We start from the raw sequence: 17,568 nt of genomic DNA on the forward strand, positions 1-17,568 counted from the left end.
GTGAAAAGACCCAAGAAAGATGGCAGGGCGATATCACTAAATTCATGAATTGATAAATTCCTCTAACATAGTTAATAATGTAACGAAATAGCCCATCTCCGATACGTCATAATTCTTAGAAGGACGAATCTAGAAAACGTAAGAATCGGCTTGTCAATAGCGCCCGTCTTTCGGACGGGAGACAATTAGAGGTGGGACAACGCCAGAATGTTCTCGAAAAGTAACTTTATTATATATATGTAACGTTGTTAGGAGTGAGTTTAGTTGTTAAGATACTACCGAACTGTAAAGTTATAAATAAATATATGTATATAAATTCGAACCGCTCGTTTTATTTAATCACGCTACAGTTGGTGTCAGGTGTGGGGTTTGCAAATAAATTCAGCAGTGACTTTTGAAAAAGACTTTTGAACTTTGGAAAGTATTGTTCATCGGGAACATCCGCGTAGTTCGGTTGTGATCTTCGTATAAAAGAACATTTAAAAAGTACGTGTGTACCTGACCAAAGATGCTGCTAGTAGAACTTTCAGTAAAACAGTTGCGTGAGCAGCTAGAAGAACGCGATGAAGACTGCAGTGGGTCCAAGAAGATACTCCAAGAACGACTGAAGACTGTGCTTAACAAGAATGGAGAAGACCCAGAGACATTTCAGTTTCAATCAGCAGAAGAAGCAGTTTTAACGAAAATAATTGATGGAAAATTTGAGAATGTCTCGCAAATGATCGAAGAGAGTTCTAGAAAGAATGATGAGAATGTTTCCAAAAGATTCGACGAGACTTCACAAATTATTAAAGAAGTAGCTAGACAAAACGACGAGAAATTCGAAAATATGTCTAAAAGATTCGACGAAGTATGTAATGAAAACAATGAGAAATTTGAAGAAGTCTCAAGAACATTCGATAAAGTAGAAGAGAAGATCAAAGAATTAGAGACCATGATAACTAACACAAAAGTGCTACCACCAGTTAATACAATAGCCTTAGATCCGGTAGTGAAAGAAGAATTACCCAGAGACGAAACGACACATAATATGAGATTCAAATTGCCACCATTTGATGGAAAGTCCTCTTGGTCCATATACCTTAGACAATTTGAAGCTATTGCGACAGCCAATCATTGGACAGAACAAGAAAAAGCTGTTTCCTTGACTGCTGCTTTACGAGGTGATGCTGCGGATATCCTAAGATCAATTCCTAAGGGTCAAGAAAAATGTTACCAGACCTTGTTCACTCGACTAGATAAACGTTACGGAGATGCCCATCTACAACCAGTCTACAAAGTACAAATAAGAAGTAGAATCCAACGAGCAAGTGAGAGTTTGCAAGAATTTGAAGCAAATATTGCTCGTATAGCGCTGTTGGCCTATCCAGAGGCACCAGACAACGTTTTGGAAGAAATCGCTGTAGATGCCTTCGTCAATGGGTTAAGAGACATTGAACTACAGAAAGATTTACGACTAGCAAGACCGAAAGTTTTAGATGAAGCGCTCGCTATTGCCTTGGAACATGAAACAGCTAGTCAAGTTTCACGAAGCTATCGAGTACGAACCTCTGAAGAGAGCGACGAACAAAACGAGAAACGTCTGGAGGAAATCGTACGGAAAGTAGTTCGCAACATGATGCCGAAGAGACACGAAACCAGATGTTCGAATGATGGCGACGTAGGTCACATTCGCCGTAAATTGCAAGAAAATAATACAACAGTCAGAAAGCTAGAACAAATGGAACACAGGGCTGGAAAGAGTCATTCAAATGATGATGCTCAGTCAAGACGGGCATACAGTGCAAATCGTAATCATTGTCTTGAATTAGAAGAACGACTTTGCCCCGTGAGACGAACCGCCGTCATTAATGATCAATGGCAGCCTCAACAGCTACAAGACGCTCAAGCAGATGATCCATGTATAAAAAGAGTATTGGATTGGATGCGTCGAAGTGGAAGACCTTCTTGGCAAGACATTAGTGCATGTAGTCCAGAAGTCAAGTGTTACTGGAGCCAATGGAATTGCCTAGTGCTGAAAGATGATCTTCTGTATAGAACCTTTGAGAACGATGATGGTACAGAAACTAAGCTTCAGTTGATTGTACCTAAAAGTAAAGTGTCAGAAGTTTTACGTCAGTTGCATGACGGTTCATCAGGTGGACACTTTGGTATTACGAAGACTCTGCAAAAGGTTCGAGAACGGTTCTATTGGGTGAACTGTAAAGATGATGTAAGAAGATGGTGCCGGAAATGTGAACTGTGTGCAACCAGTAATGGTCCAGTTGGTAAAAAGAGGGCGACCATGAAACAGTACAATGTTGGTAGTCCTATGGAAAGAGTAGCAATCGACATTGCAGGTCCACTTCCAGAGACGAATGATGGAAATAAATATGATTCTCGATGCAAGAGTGAAAGCTATGAAGTAGGTGATCTTGTTTGGCTTTATAATCCACAACGTCGTCGAGGCTTGTCTCCCAAACTGCAAAGACAATGGGAAGGTCCGTATGAAATTAAAAAGAAAATAAATGACATAATATACCGAATTAAGAAGTTGCCGAAAGGTAAACCAAAAGTAGTTCACATAAATCGTCTTGCACCATATGCTGGTTCAAATGAAACAGAAGAAGCACGTACCCTTCAACATAAGATCAAAGATGACCGGCGACCAAGCTTTAATGAATTTATGTCAAATTACGCAGAGAGAAAGAGTGCTAGATTCGGCGTGACCACAGAAGTTCAGCAGGATCTTTTTAGTGTTCCGCATAACGTCTCTCTAGCCCACTGTGTTGCCCAAGATCTTGAGATGACTAAAGGAATCTCATCCGTATTTTATAAGAAATTCGGTCGTTTGGACGAGTTAAAAAACCAGCAGCCTAAAGTTGGAAGAGTACTGAGATTAGAAGATGGTTTTCGATCTTTGCTGTATATGGTGACCAGGAAGTCGTATACAGACAGGGCAAGCTACGAGGATATATGGCGTGCTCTAACTAATTTGAAGAAAATTGTGTGCAATTACGACATCAAGAATTTGGCCTTACCCAAAATAGGCCATGCACTAGATAATCTGGACTGGAAGATTGTCAGAAGCATGCTTGAAGTGATCTTCCGAGAAACCGGCGTACGAATTACTGTGTGTTGCATTAACCCGATGAGATCGTATCCTTCAAAGTCAGTAGACTGTTATTTCTTTCTAAAGGGTTCATGCAGAGCTGGAGAGTCCTGTAGATTCCGCCATCCTGTGCCTACATATAGAGTTGCTGATCGGGACAATCAGATTTAAGAGGGGAGCAGTGTAACGAAATAGCCCATCTCCGATACGTCATAATTCTTAGAAGGACGAATCTAGAAAACGTAAGAATCGGCTTGTCAATAGCGCCCGTCTTTCGGACGGGAGACAATTAGAGGTGGGACAACGCCAGAATGTTCTCGAAAAGTAACTTTATTATATATATGTAACGTTGTTAGGAGTGAGTTTAGTTGTTAAGATACTACCGAACTGTAAAGTTATAAATAAATATATGTATATAAATTCGAACCGCTCGTTTTATTTAATCACGCTACAATAAATTAAATTATTTATTAATTATTGTGATTGATGAAGATTTGAAATAAACGATTCAATTGTTAGAGAGTATAGTCTTTTATATCCAATGTTTTGACATGACAAAAATTGTTTTCTGAGTATAAGTCATGATCTGGAATTATTTTTTCCTGATATTTCATCTGTGCCTGAGGCATTATCAAAGGCAACATGACAACTGCAGTAATGTCTTCTGTTAATAACAGTTATGACTGCTGCTGCATTGCTTTGATAATGGCTGTCTCCAGGAAGAAACAATTCAAAAGCATTACAGCTTATACTCTGGAAAATGTATTATTACGAGTTGTGAAGGCTTACACTTCTTAAAAATTAAACTGTTATTTTCAAATCCTTGACAATCACATAAAAATTAATATCTGCATATTTCTCTAGCTATACTCATGAAAAGCATTTTTTTCAGTTTTTATAGGTTCACATTTGCTACAGTTATACTTTGTCTCACAGGACACATCAAATTAAACATGCTTTGTATTAATGGTTGTAATATAGTTATAATAACCATTTTGTACTTTGTTTGCATTACTGAATAATCATTTTTTTTTTTGAATATTTAAGAAAATGATTAATTACAGCCTTAAAATGATTAGTTTCATAGTTTTCCTTCCACAAAAAACAAAATGAAAACACTCTTATTTTAGACTTTTACAATAGCCTTTCCTCTTAAACTAAGCCAATTATGGTGAATATAAAGGATTTTTTTAAAACTTAATTTTCTCATTTCTGCAACATTTTTTTTCCAGGCGAAAGAATATATGTTTTTGCCTTAAAGTCTTTTCTTTCTAACTTTTTCGTCAAGTTGGTTAAGAAGATTTGTTTATTGATAATTGTTTAACCTTTTAGCAACCAAATAACCAAATTGTTTTGCTCTTTTTAATAAACTAATAGATTTTACCCACTACATGCACTTGTGTGTTTCTGTATTTAACATGTTAAGCATTGACCCATAGAATTGGCATGCTCCTTTCGTCTCAGACCAAACATACTGTGGCCGCATCTAAATGTGTTAACTCATCTTCTTAAAAAAAGCAGAAACATTGCTGATAATTGCATAATTGATCATTCATAATCAGTATTTATTAAATGGGGCATTCATCTTGCATAAAGCCATCTCATATTGGGATATTCCTGTAACTTACTTACTTACTTAGTCCTAAGCCTTTCTACCGTTAGGTGTAAGGCTGGTGGGGTTAAGATTTGCACTGTTGTCTCCATGCTATCCGGTCTTGTGTTAGATTTCGTGCACTTTCCCATGTCAATCCTTTCTTCTCAACTTCTTTTCTGATTTCGTCTACCCACCTAACTCTTGGTCTTCCTCGTTTGTTTTTCCCTTGCATTCTCGTTTCAAACACTCGTTTTGTTAATCTTTCATTCGACATTCTACACACGTGTCCGAACCATCTTAGTTGCCCCTCTACTATTTTTTCGTTTATTGGTTTTAGTTTTAGGTTTTGTCTGATTGTTTCGTTTCGTATTTTGTCTGTCCTCTTTCTGTTTGCTATTTTCCTCAGGAACCTCATTTCCATAGCATTGACTCGAGATTTTTGTCTCCCAGTCAATGTCCATGACTCGCTATTATACATGATTGTAGGTCTAACTACTGATTTAACGACTGCCGTTTTTACCTTCTCCGGTATTTCTTTTTTTCCCAAAAATGTTGTTTTCATAGTGTTAAATAAGCTTCCTGTTCGTCCCATTCTCTCATTTATTTCCATGTCTTGTTTACCGTTTGATTCAATTATTGCTCCTAGGTATTTAAAATGTTCCACTTGTTCTAGTTGTTTTCCGTTTAATTGTATTGCGTGTGTCTTTCTCTTATTTGAAATTATCATTGTTTTTGTTTTCTCTGTATTTATTTTCATATTTATGTTTGACAGTTCTTCTTCTAGGATTTCAAGGTTGTTCTGAAGGTCATCTCTGTTTTCTGCTATCAAAACCATGTCGTCTGCGAATAAAAGCTCTGATAGTTGAGTCTGTTTCATTTGCCAGTATCCTAATATTAGTTTTCTCATTCTTCTCTTGGCTTTCTTTATTGCTGTATCCAGTACCACTGAGAACAGCAGTGGGCTCAACACGCATCCCTGTTTGAGGCCTTGACTTGTAGTAAATTCTTCGGATTCCTCGTTGTTGGTTCTCACCGTATTTGTATTATTATTGTACATATCCTTTATTACATCAATTGTTATCCTGTCAACTCCTCTTTCCTTTAATGTCCTCCATACGTCCTTTCTTTGTATTCTGTCAAACGCCTTTTCCAGATCAATAAAGCATATATGTATTTCTCTATTTTTATTGATTACTTTCTCACTTATTTGTCTTATTGTGAATATGTGGTCTTGCGTGCTTCTGTCCTTCCTGAATCCACATTGTGTATCTTCCATAGTTGGTTCTATTTGGGTTTTTATTCTTGTTTCTATTATTCTTGCGAATACCTTCCCAGGAATACTTGATATAGTAATACCTCGGTAATTATTACAGTTTCTCTTGTCGCCCTTTTTGTGTATTGGTAGTATAATGTCTTTCTTCCAGTCCTGTGGTATTTCTGCTCTTTTTATGATATCATTCATTAGTTCTTTCATGCTGTCCACTCCCTCTATTCCCATGAATTTTATCATTTCCGGGGTGATATCATCCTTGCCTGGTGCTTTGCCTAATTTAACTCTTTCAATTGCCTTTTCTAGTTCCTCTGTTGTTATGGGTTCTACTTTTTGTTCTTCATTAATTTCTTGTATCTCCACTATGTTGTCTACGTCTGTACGAGTTAGCTCTTTGAAATGTTCTCTCCATCTTTCCATTATTTGGTTTTCTTCTGTTATTACCTTTCCATTCTTGTCTTTTATATTCGGCATCATGTGTTCTTTCTTTTGTCTGAGCTGTTTTAATGCGCCATAGAAGAGTTTTTGGTTTTCTCTATAATTATTTGTCATTTTTAGTCCAAACTTTTCCCATGACCTTTCTTTTTCTGCTTTTACAGCTATTTTAACCTCTTTTCTTTTTTCTTTATATGCCTCATAATCTTCAGGGCGCTTTGTACTTAGATATCTCTTCCATTTTTCTTTTTTGTTCTTTACTTTCCTTCGTATTTCGTCCGTCCACCATTCAGTTCTCCTCATGCTATTATTTGCTATTTTTGTCTTCCCGCAAGTTTCCTCAGCAGCTATGATTAAGCTGGTCTTGAGATTTTCCCACTTTTCCTCTATACTAGCAGTTTTTGCCCTACCTTTCAAAATATTGTCTAATTTTTCTTGGAATATCTGCTTATATCTTTCTTCTTTTAATTTGTAGCTTTTTACTTTTTCATTTACTACCTTTCTCCTCTTTTCTTCATTTTCTTTTGCTGTTCTCATTCTCATTATTACTAGATGATGATCACTGCCAATCTCTGAGCCTCTTTTGACTTTCGTGTCTTGTACTCTTTTCCATTTGTTGCTACTTACCAAAAAGTAATCTATGATTGATTTTTCATTTCTACTTTCTTGTACTCTCGTGTATTTGTGTACTTTTTTATGTTTAAATTTTGTATTTGTTATAACAAGTTTATTCTCCATACATATTTCTATTATTCTTTCGCCATTTTTGTTTAGTATTTCTTCTCCTTCTTTTCCCATGCATTCCTCAATTCCATTGTTATTATTTCCGACTCTACCGTTTAGATCTCCCATTACAATTATATTTTCTTCCCCATTGTCAATTTGCATTTGGAGCTCCTCGAAAAATTTATCCTTCTCTTCCTTTTTTGCATCTTCATTTACTCCGTAGGCTGTTATTATTGTCCATATTTCCTCATCTATCAGTTTCATTTTCAGCGATAATATTCTCTGGTTAACATATGTTTCTTCTATAACGTATTGTAGACTATTCGGTGCAATTATTATCCCTACGCCTTCTTTTGCTCTCTCCTTTGCATCAGCTCCTACCCAAAATAACCAATATCCTTTGTGTATCTTCTTAAAACCTCTTCCTTTCATTTTCGTTTCCGTTATTCCTAATATTTCTATTTTTTGTCTGATCATTTCTTCTACAAGTTCTACCTCTTTTCCATTGATGCTTCTTACGTTCCATGTTCCCATTTTTATCTCTCCTTTTTTCTGCGGTATATCTTTCATCTTCTTTCTATTCTCATCCTTGTTTACCTTTGCATCGTGCTTTTTCCTATCGTTATTCCTATTCGTCGCCCTGGTCGTCATTGTCAGATCCTTTCCGTTGCTTTGGTCGTTATCAATGTTCCTCGTGTGGGTGTAGTTTTCTAGTTTTTTGGATGTTTTTCAAGTTCCTTTTTTATTTTGTTCCATCTCCATTCTTCTTGGTTTACTAACACCTTGTTGTAACCAATTTTGACGTCTTTGCCTTTCTCTTTTTCGTTTTTTGCAAAATTTCTTAGGTGTTTCTGCTTTTCTTTCTCTTCTCTGGTCAAGTCATCATTGATGAATACTTTCTCTCCTACGACGTTTTTTAGTTTATATTTTTTTGCCATAATCTCGTGTTTTTCCTCTTCATTTCTTAGTTTTATTACGCATGTATTCTCGCCTATTTTTTTTACTGTTGTAGGTGTAATATCAATTTGAAGATGTTTATTAAAAAGTCCGTTTATTCTTTCTTTTAGGCTGCTTGGTTCATTTGTATCCATTTTTAGACCATTTATTACAATGTTGTTTTTTCTTCTATTTTTTTCGATTATTTCGACTGCTTTTTTCATTTCTTGTAACTCTCTCCTTATTTCTGAATTCTCTTTTCTTATATCCTGATTTTCTTTTTTTAATTGTTCGTTTTCTACTGTCAGTTTTAGTATTCCTGTAAATGAGTGTATAAATTATTTATCTTTCTCGCACACATTTTTCCCTCATCTTGTTTCTTTCTCACTTTTTTGTTCCTCTATTTATCAGATTCTTATTCTTAACAAAGTAAAAGGGGGAAATCCCAGTGGTTTGCTGTATAGCATGGTTTAAAAAACTTACATAGAAGTAAGAACTTCTTGTGTATAATGGTATATTATTTATAAAAAAATAATTTAAAAATTTATCCGATAGGATTACAAAATGCGTTAACCATCAAAAGATGATCGAAATTCTGAGAACAACTGGAGTTGATGAACAAGACTTGCGAATTATCTCAGAACTATACTGGCACCAAACGGCAACAATTGAAATAGAGCACACAACATACGAAGACATACAAATCCGACGAGGAGTGAGACAGGGTTGCGTCTTATCACCGCTACTCTTTAATTTGTATTCGGAGTCTATATTCAGAGAAGCATTAGACGAGGTCCAAGGCGGAATTAAGATTAACGGAATCAGCATAGACAACATCAGATATGCTGATGATACCGTCTTAATAGCAAGCAACGCACAAGAACTACAAAATATAATAAATGCGGTAGTTCACCACAGCGAAATGTTCGGTTTACATCTAAACGTTTCCAAAACTAAAACTTTAGTATTTTCAAAGACACCAATAAACGTACAGGTGTATGCCAAGGGTCAAATAATAGAACAGGTAAATTCCATACAATATTTGGGAACAAATATCAATAGTCAGTGTAATCCAAAAAAAGAAATCCTATCAAGAATCGAACAAGCAAGGAAAACATTCATGAGCATTAAAACATTTTTTACAAGATCAGACCTTAGTCTACAGCTTAAAATCCGAATGATCAGATGTTACGTTTTTCTGTCTTACTGTATGGCTGTGAAAGTTGGACAATGGACTCTGAAATAGAAAAAAGAATAGATGCCTTTGAGATGTATATATACAGACGAATGTTGAGGATTCCATGGGTACAAAGAGTTAATAATGTTGAGGTAAGTACTTCGTTGCATGTGTAAACAAAAAGAATTACTAAGAATAATCAAAGAGAGGAAAATGCAATACTTGGGTCATGTGCTGAGAGGCGAAAGATATGAATTACTTCAAGTTATACTGGAAGGAAAAGTACAGGGCAAAAGATCAGTAGGAAGACGCCAGAACTCGTCTCTGAAAGACCTGAGGAGATGGTTCGACTGCTCATCCGCAGAGATCTTTCGCGCAGCAGTTTCCAAAACTACAATTGCCATTTGGATCGCCAACCTTCGAAAGGAGACGGCGCAATGAGAAGAAGAAGGATTACAAATCTTCAAAAAATTTTTGGCCCAATTGGACCATCCTCAGTAAAAAAACCTAAAAGTATATTTCCACATTAAAATGACAAAAAACAAGGTAAAATTTTGACTGTTAAAGTACAAAAAATGTGAAAAATACTTACATAAAAAGTAGTTGAAACTAGCTATGCTAACAGATGTAGAAACCCTTATCTTACATGAAAATCATGGTGAATTTTAAATATTTTAATGACACAAGGTCGATGTTATAGGATTTAACATGAAGAGTGATTTAACATACATCTTTCCTGCTCAAAAGGGTGGACAACTTTGTTGAACTAATAGAAACATAAAAATATTTTATTAAAATTGACAGGTCCTCAAGACAGCTGAGAGTGGATTTTTGGCAACCACTCAAACAATAATCCAATAGGGATATTGTGTTTAAAAATTGTTTAAAAGCAACATAATATTGTTGTAATTAAAATTTAAAAAATTGGAAAAGAAGATTAAGAAGATTTAGCTGGACTGAAAATGTTTTGAAGATTTGTAATCCTTTTGGATAAATTTTTAAATTAATTTGAATAAATAATATACCATTATACACAAGAAGTTCTTACTTCTATGTAAGTTATTTTTATTCTTCTTAAAAGCCATTTCTTCCCGTTTTCTAAGTTCTCTTCATTTCTTAAAAACAGTTTTCTTCATTTTTGTTCTATTTTCTCAATCAATGCACTTTATGGTTTGAACAATAAATGTTCAAAATACATCTCTAAAATTATAAAATAGGCAATTCAAAGTTTATATTGTTGGTACAGGTTACTAACAAATTCAATAAAAAATTCTGAAGATGTACCAACTTCTAATATGGCTTATAGCTTTGTTGACAGGAAGGTCTCACAAATGTGTAACTCTATAGATGCTTAAAGATTATAATGTCTATAAATACTTTGAAAATATATTGTTTTCTTGTCATATGACATTAATTTAGGGGATAGATCTACTCCTTTTTGTTAATGATTTTATTTCCTTTTGAATTCATCAATATCACACTGCAGCCAATTGAATCAGGGAGTTGAAAAAGGTACACATTCCAAAATGGCTATTTTTCAGGAACCAAAGAAAATTATTTGTCTGCAAAACTAAATGTTACAGAGAATGTTTCAATTATAAACTTTCACAAGTAAATTCATAATTTTAAAGTTTATAATTTAAACATTTTCTGTAACATATTTAGTTTTAAAGAAAAACAGTTTTTTTTTGGTTCCTGAAAAATAGCCATTTTGGAATGTGTACCTTGTTCAACTCACAGATGCAATTAGCCTATTATACATCTTCTATTTATTTATAATGCTCATTCCACGATTCTGGAACTCTGTACCAGCTTATATGGGTCTAGTTGATGGATACCATATGTTTCTGGAATCACTTGGTAAGAGTTTGTAAGGATTTCAGTCTTTTTAATATTGATTTTAAAAATTTCCACTCACTTTCTAAAAAGACATAAGCCCTATTTCATACCCCATTATTGAACCAAATATTTGATACAGATATCAATCTCTTGTACTCAGACCTTAATATATTCACATCATTAAATTCATCTTGTTCTAACTTCATTCCAAAATTTTATAATCAAAAGGATTTATTAAATCTTACTTTCTTATTTGATGTATTAAGCATTCTATGATTATGTAATTTTAATCTTTTATGTTACTTATTATACCACCACATCATTTTTAACTGAAATTTAATGTCTGTCATGGTTCTCATTTCTGTTAATGTTTTATTAATTTACTCTATTTCCTTTCCTTTATCCTGTAGATGGTTCTTTTTCCAATGATACTTTACACTCTTTTTGCTTACTGCAAGGTGATGTCTGAAATATGTTTCACTCCTAAAAGAGCATAAGGAAAAGGGAAAAATTGATTGTTGTTACAGCGGCCATGAGCTTTTGTAACAAATTGGATTAAGTAATGTTCTACATTTTGAGCTGTTCTTTTATATAATGCATTTTGTATTATACTTTCTCTTTTACATTACTACAAACATTTTACAAAAACTTCTGACATTATTAGTAATATTTTACCTCTTTGGCACTTATCAGTTTGTTCTTGACTACTATGGGGAAAATGGCATTAATTTTACTTTTATATAATTATATAGACTAGTAAAAGTAAACATTGTCTATGTTTAGAAAAAAAAAGACAACAGGATTATAATATGTATTTTAAAAAATTGTAAATAGTAACAGCTATCATATAATATAAATAATTCATTTGTTTGTATTTTTTACAACAAAAAACAAATTAACTGCTTGTTTAAAGAATAATGAAAAACATTTGCACTGTTTGATTAATGTTAATGTAATCCTTTACAAAACAAACATTTATCTACAGTTTAACAATAAAAAATACTTTGATGCTACTATTCAGATAATTTAAGCAACTTAAAACAGATTAGTAGGTATATTGTTGTGAAAAACAGTTCTAAAAAAGGAGAATTGACTCACGCATCAGTTTTTCAAACAAAAATATGAAAAATTAATGAAGGGTAAATAAGACATCTTACCTGAATAGTAGTTATATGCTTCGGATTAAATTTATCTTCAATGTATCGTATGACCAAACTTGTTTTACCAACACAGCCTTCCCCTAACAAGACAACTTTGAAATTATACGAATCAACATTATTTGAACTGTTTGCCATGATATTTGATTAAGTCTAAAGAAACAAACGTGAAATATTTTACCGTCATTCATTAAATAATAATGCTAAATTTCTATATATTTTTATTCGCAACACCAAAACATAAACCTTTGCTTGCTTGTAGTTCACAATCGAAAAAAACTGCTGTCACTGTCAGGTGTGCTGTCAGGCGTCAGGTCATCACCGAACAAACTGTCATCTAACTGTCACTGTCAAATTTCAATTCGAACTTTGTTGGTTGCAATTACACCGGATTTAACACTACACAGATCCTTTTAGCTCATCGCCAGCGAGTTAGTTAAATAACGAGTTTACTTGTAGATTACAGATAAATGGCCCCGAAAGGAAATTGCCAGAAAGTCAAAATGATACAATATCAACGGAAGGTAGGTGTGTCCTTAGGATTTTTTTGCTGAGCTTTAACTCATTACAAAAATTAATCTAAAAAATAAACAAGATAGATAACATAAAAAATAAATTATTTTCAGACGAACCAGTCAACAACACGAAAAATGACCTTACTATTATAGCTACTATCAATGTAGACCATGTAAATCAGTTGGAAACTTGTGGATCCACATTGGAATGTGTTTACCAAGATGACGGTACTGACTCGAATAGTACATCCATCGAGCAAAAAGACAAAAGAGGGAATGTAAAGGTAGTGGGGGCAAAAATATTGTTAGACAGGAAGTGCCATCTTGAGAGGCCAAATTAAACAAGGAAAGAGAGTCTTTCCTTGTTTAAGAAATCAAATTTAGTTGGGTTATGTTATTATTTGTCCCAACTGTCACATGAAATCTTATTTATATTGAAGTTTTTTAACAATTGTTTCACATTTTAGACTGTTATCGTTAATATTTAATTAAAATTTTCTCGTCTAAGACACATTCTGAAAACTATTTTATAGCTACTGTTAATAAGTGTCGGAAAATTTAAATTTGGCGCATTCGCATTTCCGGATATGTCCGCCATCAGAGGCCACTTTTTTGGTCGCCTTTTCATAACGATTAGATTCCCTCTTTTGTCTTTTTGCTCGATGAGTACATCCGATTCCAACAGTACTTCATCAGCTGATTCCTCAGATTCCGACCTTTGACCAATCATCAAATGATTCTATCAAGAATCCAAACTATAATAACTCATCTTCGTCCTTTGATTCAGAAAGGGAAAGTCGAGGTACAAATACAGACAGAATGAATGTTAAACATAATGTGTAGCTCGATGAAACAGCGGATCAAGAATGTAAGAAGAAAACGAGAAAAAGAAAAGCCCAACCGCCTCAGTGGATAAAAAACCGAAATAAACGCCTCCGAAACTCTGGACAATATTATCAAACGTACAACAGGAAGATAGCCAGATCAATTAAAGAGCCGTATGACATAGCAAAATGCAGGCAAAAATGTACCGGAAAATTCACAGAAGAGAGACTCGCGTTTTTAAAGTTATATTGGGATTTGGGAGACATGTCCAAGCAGCGAAACTGCATGATGGCATTGATGGAACAGGTTAATGTAGCAAAGAGTGATGGACGAACCAATAACAATGCTTATTTTGTTAAACAAGGTACAAAAGTAAGAGTGTACAAAGTTTTTTCATTTCGACTTTAGGTATTACCAGTAGGTATATTCGCACCATAATTTCTAAAAAACAAGGTTTATTAGGAGATAATCTTAGAGGAAAACACAAAAAACACACAGTATCAGAAGAAATAAAAAATGATATAAGAAATCACATTTCCTCAATTACTACTATAGAAAGTCACTACATTCAAGCGCACAGTGAAAAACGATATATCGAAGGAAGTAACATAATTGCACAGTTATATAGAGATTATACAGAAGATTGTTAGAAAGAAAATAAGCCTGTAACTAAATATTCAATGTACAGAGAAATTTTCAATCATGGATTTAATATTGCCATTTTTGTCCCTAAAAAAGATCAATGCCATATTTGCGTATCCTTTCAAAACTGCAGCGACGAAGAAAGAAAAAAAATACAAGAGAGCCATGCGAAACATATAGAAGAAAAAACCTTAAGCAGAGAAGAAAAGCTAAGAGATAAGGGCATGATTTCGCCAGACTACCAAATAGCGTGCTTTGACTTACAAGCAGCCTTGCCAACACCAAATGGTCAAGTCTCATCCTTTTACTATAAGTCCAAATTATCGACTTATAACTTCACTGTATGCCACCTTGACAAGACGAGACTAGGAAATGTATGTTGTTTTGTGTGGCACGAAGGCAAAGGAAAACGAGGAGCGACTGAAATAGGAACCTGTCTGCTCAATTTTCATGTTTCATTCGCTTATCGAAAAAATATTAAGAGAGCCCTAAAGTCGGGTCCAATGTATACACCAGGTCGAAAAAAATAATCCTAACATTTTCCTGTATAAAACTTCATTTAAAGAATCTAATTTTAAAACCGTCAACTTATTCAAAGAAGTATGTACCAGAAATCCCAACAAAATTTACTTAGACATTGAAATTAATACGGGTCTATATCAGAATCAAATTCTAATTGCCAGAAAAATTATGAGGATTTAATGTATCTTTATGTATCAGTGAATTTTACACTAACTTACATTGCATTGATAAGTAGCTGTGTTGTTTTTATCCTGTTAGAGGTTTTTTTATAACTGATAATCATTTTTAAGATTCTTTTTTTGTTATTAATAAGATAAATATTGTTGTGTTCATGTATATTATATCTTTAATGCGAATAAAAAATAAAAATGTTTATTTTATGAACTCTTTGTTCCACTATTTACGACCACCTTTGCCAAAAATACTATAAAAATTAAATTCAATACTGGCTTATGCATATCAAAGTTTTCGAAATTCATACAATGGAAAAAATTTAATATTTAACCCTTCATTGTAAAATATTTGGTTTCTTCTATCGACTTGTTATCCATAAATTGTAATTTTTAATGGCATTTATATCATGAAACTTCATGGTCAATTATCTCATTAGTTCATATTTGCGGTTGTGTCACTATAGAACTCAGTGAGCGATATGGCTCACGTTCAAATCTGCAGCAACTTGCCGTAGTGACTAACCTTCTTCAAGTTTGGCAATTGCTCTTGTTTTTTTGCTCGCCCTTCAAATGCATTCTAGGACGTAGGCATTTTGGACGAGTTTAATAGCGTCATTTTTGACATGACACTGCGATTTTACAATATAAAAATGAAGGTGTAAACCATTCAGTGACTTGTACATAATTTTTAATTATTTTTTATAAGTTATGTTATGTCGTACTCAATGTTCGTGAGGTAATTGTATTTTCACTTAATTTATCAAATAACTGTATCGCCAATATCTTTGGATTTTAATGTTCACAAGAGTTTAGTAACTTATTTTTTCAGTTTATTAAAAGAATACATAAACTTAAAATGTTGGCTATATATATAATAGTCTCCCGATTTATACCGCTTCGCGGCTTTGGGAGTATAGCAGGGTAGTCTGCTATATCTAGGGCCTACGGTATACAAGGAAGGTAACATGGCCAGTGCTACGCTTCAACCGCCTATTATTACCCCTGGTTTTACCCAAGGTACTCATTTTATATCAGGCTGAGTCGACCTGGGTCCTATAGACATTTTTAAAATGTCTAGTTATTCTTGCCGGCGGTAGGATTCGAACTCCGGACCACCGGCATGCGAGGCAAGCATCCTACCGCTTGCGCTACGCAGGCCAATATAGCATGTTGGCTATATTGGTTTAATTATTTCTCAAAGTACATTTAAAACTGTATCGAGGATTAAAACCAAGAAATGAATATAATAATCCCGTAGCTTAAGTATTTGTTCGTCTGGACGTCCATATTCAAAATGTTTATTTTTTAGATGATGGAAAATTTGGCTCTATGTTTACTTCATAAGATAATTCTTTGGCCTGAATTAGAATCTTATTAAATTCTTCCTCGGTAGTTAACGAAATTTGTACATCGGTCGATGAAGTTCGTACAATTTTATTGTATTAATTTAAAAAAATATATCATGCCATAAAATCGGATAAATTTAAAATCTGATTTATGTTATCACAGCTATTGGGTAATTTTTAGAGTTTGCATCAAAATTTTGATCTATAAATATTTCATATAAAGCATCATATAGTTCTATTTGATGGCGTAAAGGTTTTAAAGCATTAACTCTACTTTTTCATCAAGTGTCGCTGCAATTATGACGAGGTATACGAAAGAACATATTTTGGCCGCTCCAACCGGAAGCTGGACATATATATTCAGTGGCAAACAGACCTGTGTCAGTTACTATTATTTACTTAACCAATGCCGATAAAAAGGAACCTTTTAAAGTCTACGAAACTTATGTACAGAAGAGAAATAAATAAAGCAAAACATCATAAACATGTTTATATTTCAGGAGTTAGAGTCACAATATTTCTTTGGACTAGATTTAATTGAATTTCTTTTGAATAATATATTACAAGGATATCTCAAAAAATGCGAGAACAACAAATAGTTCCTAAAAACCAAAATACAATTTTTAAAACAAACATTAGCACAATATATTAGTTCAAAAATAAATATGTTACATTTAAATAGTATAAACTAAGTACGGTTTCATTTTACAAAAATATATTTTGAACAATAATCATTCACATATGTGTAACATATTTTTCGCGACAAACCAAAAATTCGTTGGGAAGGATAATGCTGTTAAGAGTACTTATTTTATTTAGGGTTACCTAAAAAATTGCCAAAACGTGAAAATGTCCTTGACCAATATAAAATGACAGGTGAAAGATCTGCAATAGTGCAAAAATGAAAATTTCTAATACTTTATGTTAAACAATGTATTCACTACAATGCTGCAACTTAAGCTTAAAAATAAAGTTATAAAACCGCAAAAAAAAAGTTAAATAAGGCAGTAAAAAAATGCAAAACTATACAATACTTTAAATACAATTTGGTGCCACACGAGTTGGTGAAGTGGACAAACCTATTCTATTTAATTTCATTTCTGAGCATAATATGAATAATGCCGCTAACATTGATTCCTATAATACTCAAAACACTCAATAAAACAACTGTGTGGTTTGACAACGCTATTGATTTTTAAATGTTTGGGTTAAAACCGTCTGCCTGAACTCAACTGTCCAGGTGACAGCCAGGAGCCCCAGTAAGTCTCATCTGGCATGGCCCCAATGCTCTACAGCCTTGTCGTTCTTTAGATGTATGTC

General features: G+C 33.8%; 1 protein-coding gene across 1 annotated transcript in view; it reads right to left on the bottom strand.

Moving 5' to 3' along the window:
- Rab21 (RAS oncogene family member Rab21) overlaps positions 1 to 12,501 on the bottom strand; it is a 35,638-nt gene extending 23,137 nt beyond the window's left edge. The window contains exon 1 of the mRNA XM_072538301.1: positions 12,226 to 12,501. Within this exon, the coding sequence (XP_072394402.1) occupies positions 12,226 to 12,363 (138 nt within the window). The 5' untranslated portion in view covers positions 12,364 to 12,501. The remainder of the gene's footprint in view (positions 1 to 12,225) is intronic.
- Positions 12,502 to 17,568: the final 5,067 nt, after the last annotated feature.

This window comes from Diabrotica undecimpunctata, chromosome 7, assembly GCF_040954645.1.
Source record: "Diabrotica undecimpunctata isolate CICGRU chromosome 7, icDiaUnde3, whole genome shotgun sequence".
Classification (NCBI taxonomy): Eukaryota; Metazoa; Arthropoda; class Insecta; order Coleoptera; family Chrysomelidae; genus Diabrotica; species Diabrotica undecimpunctata.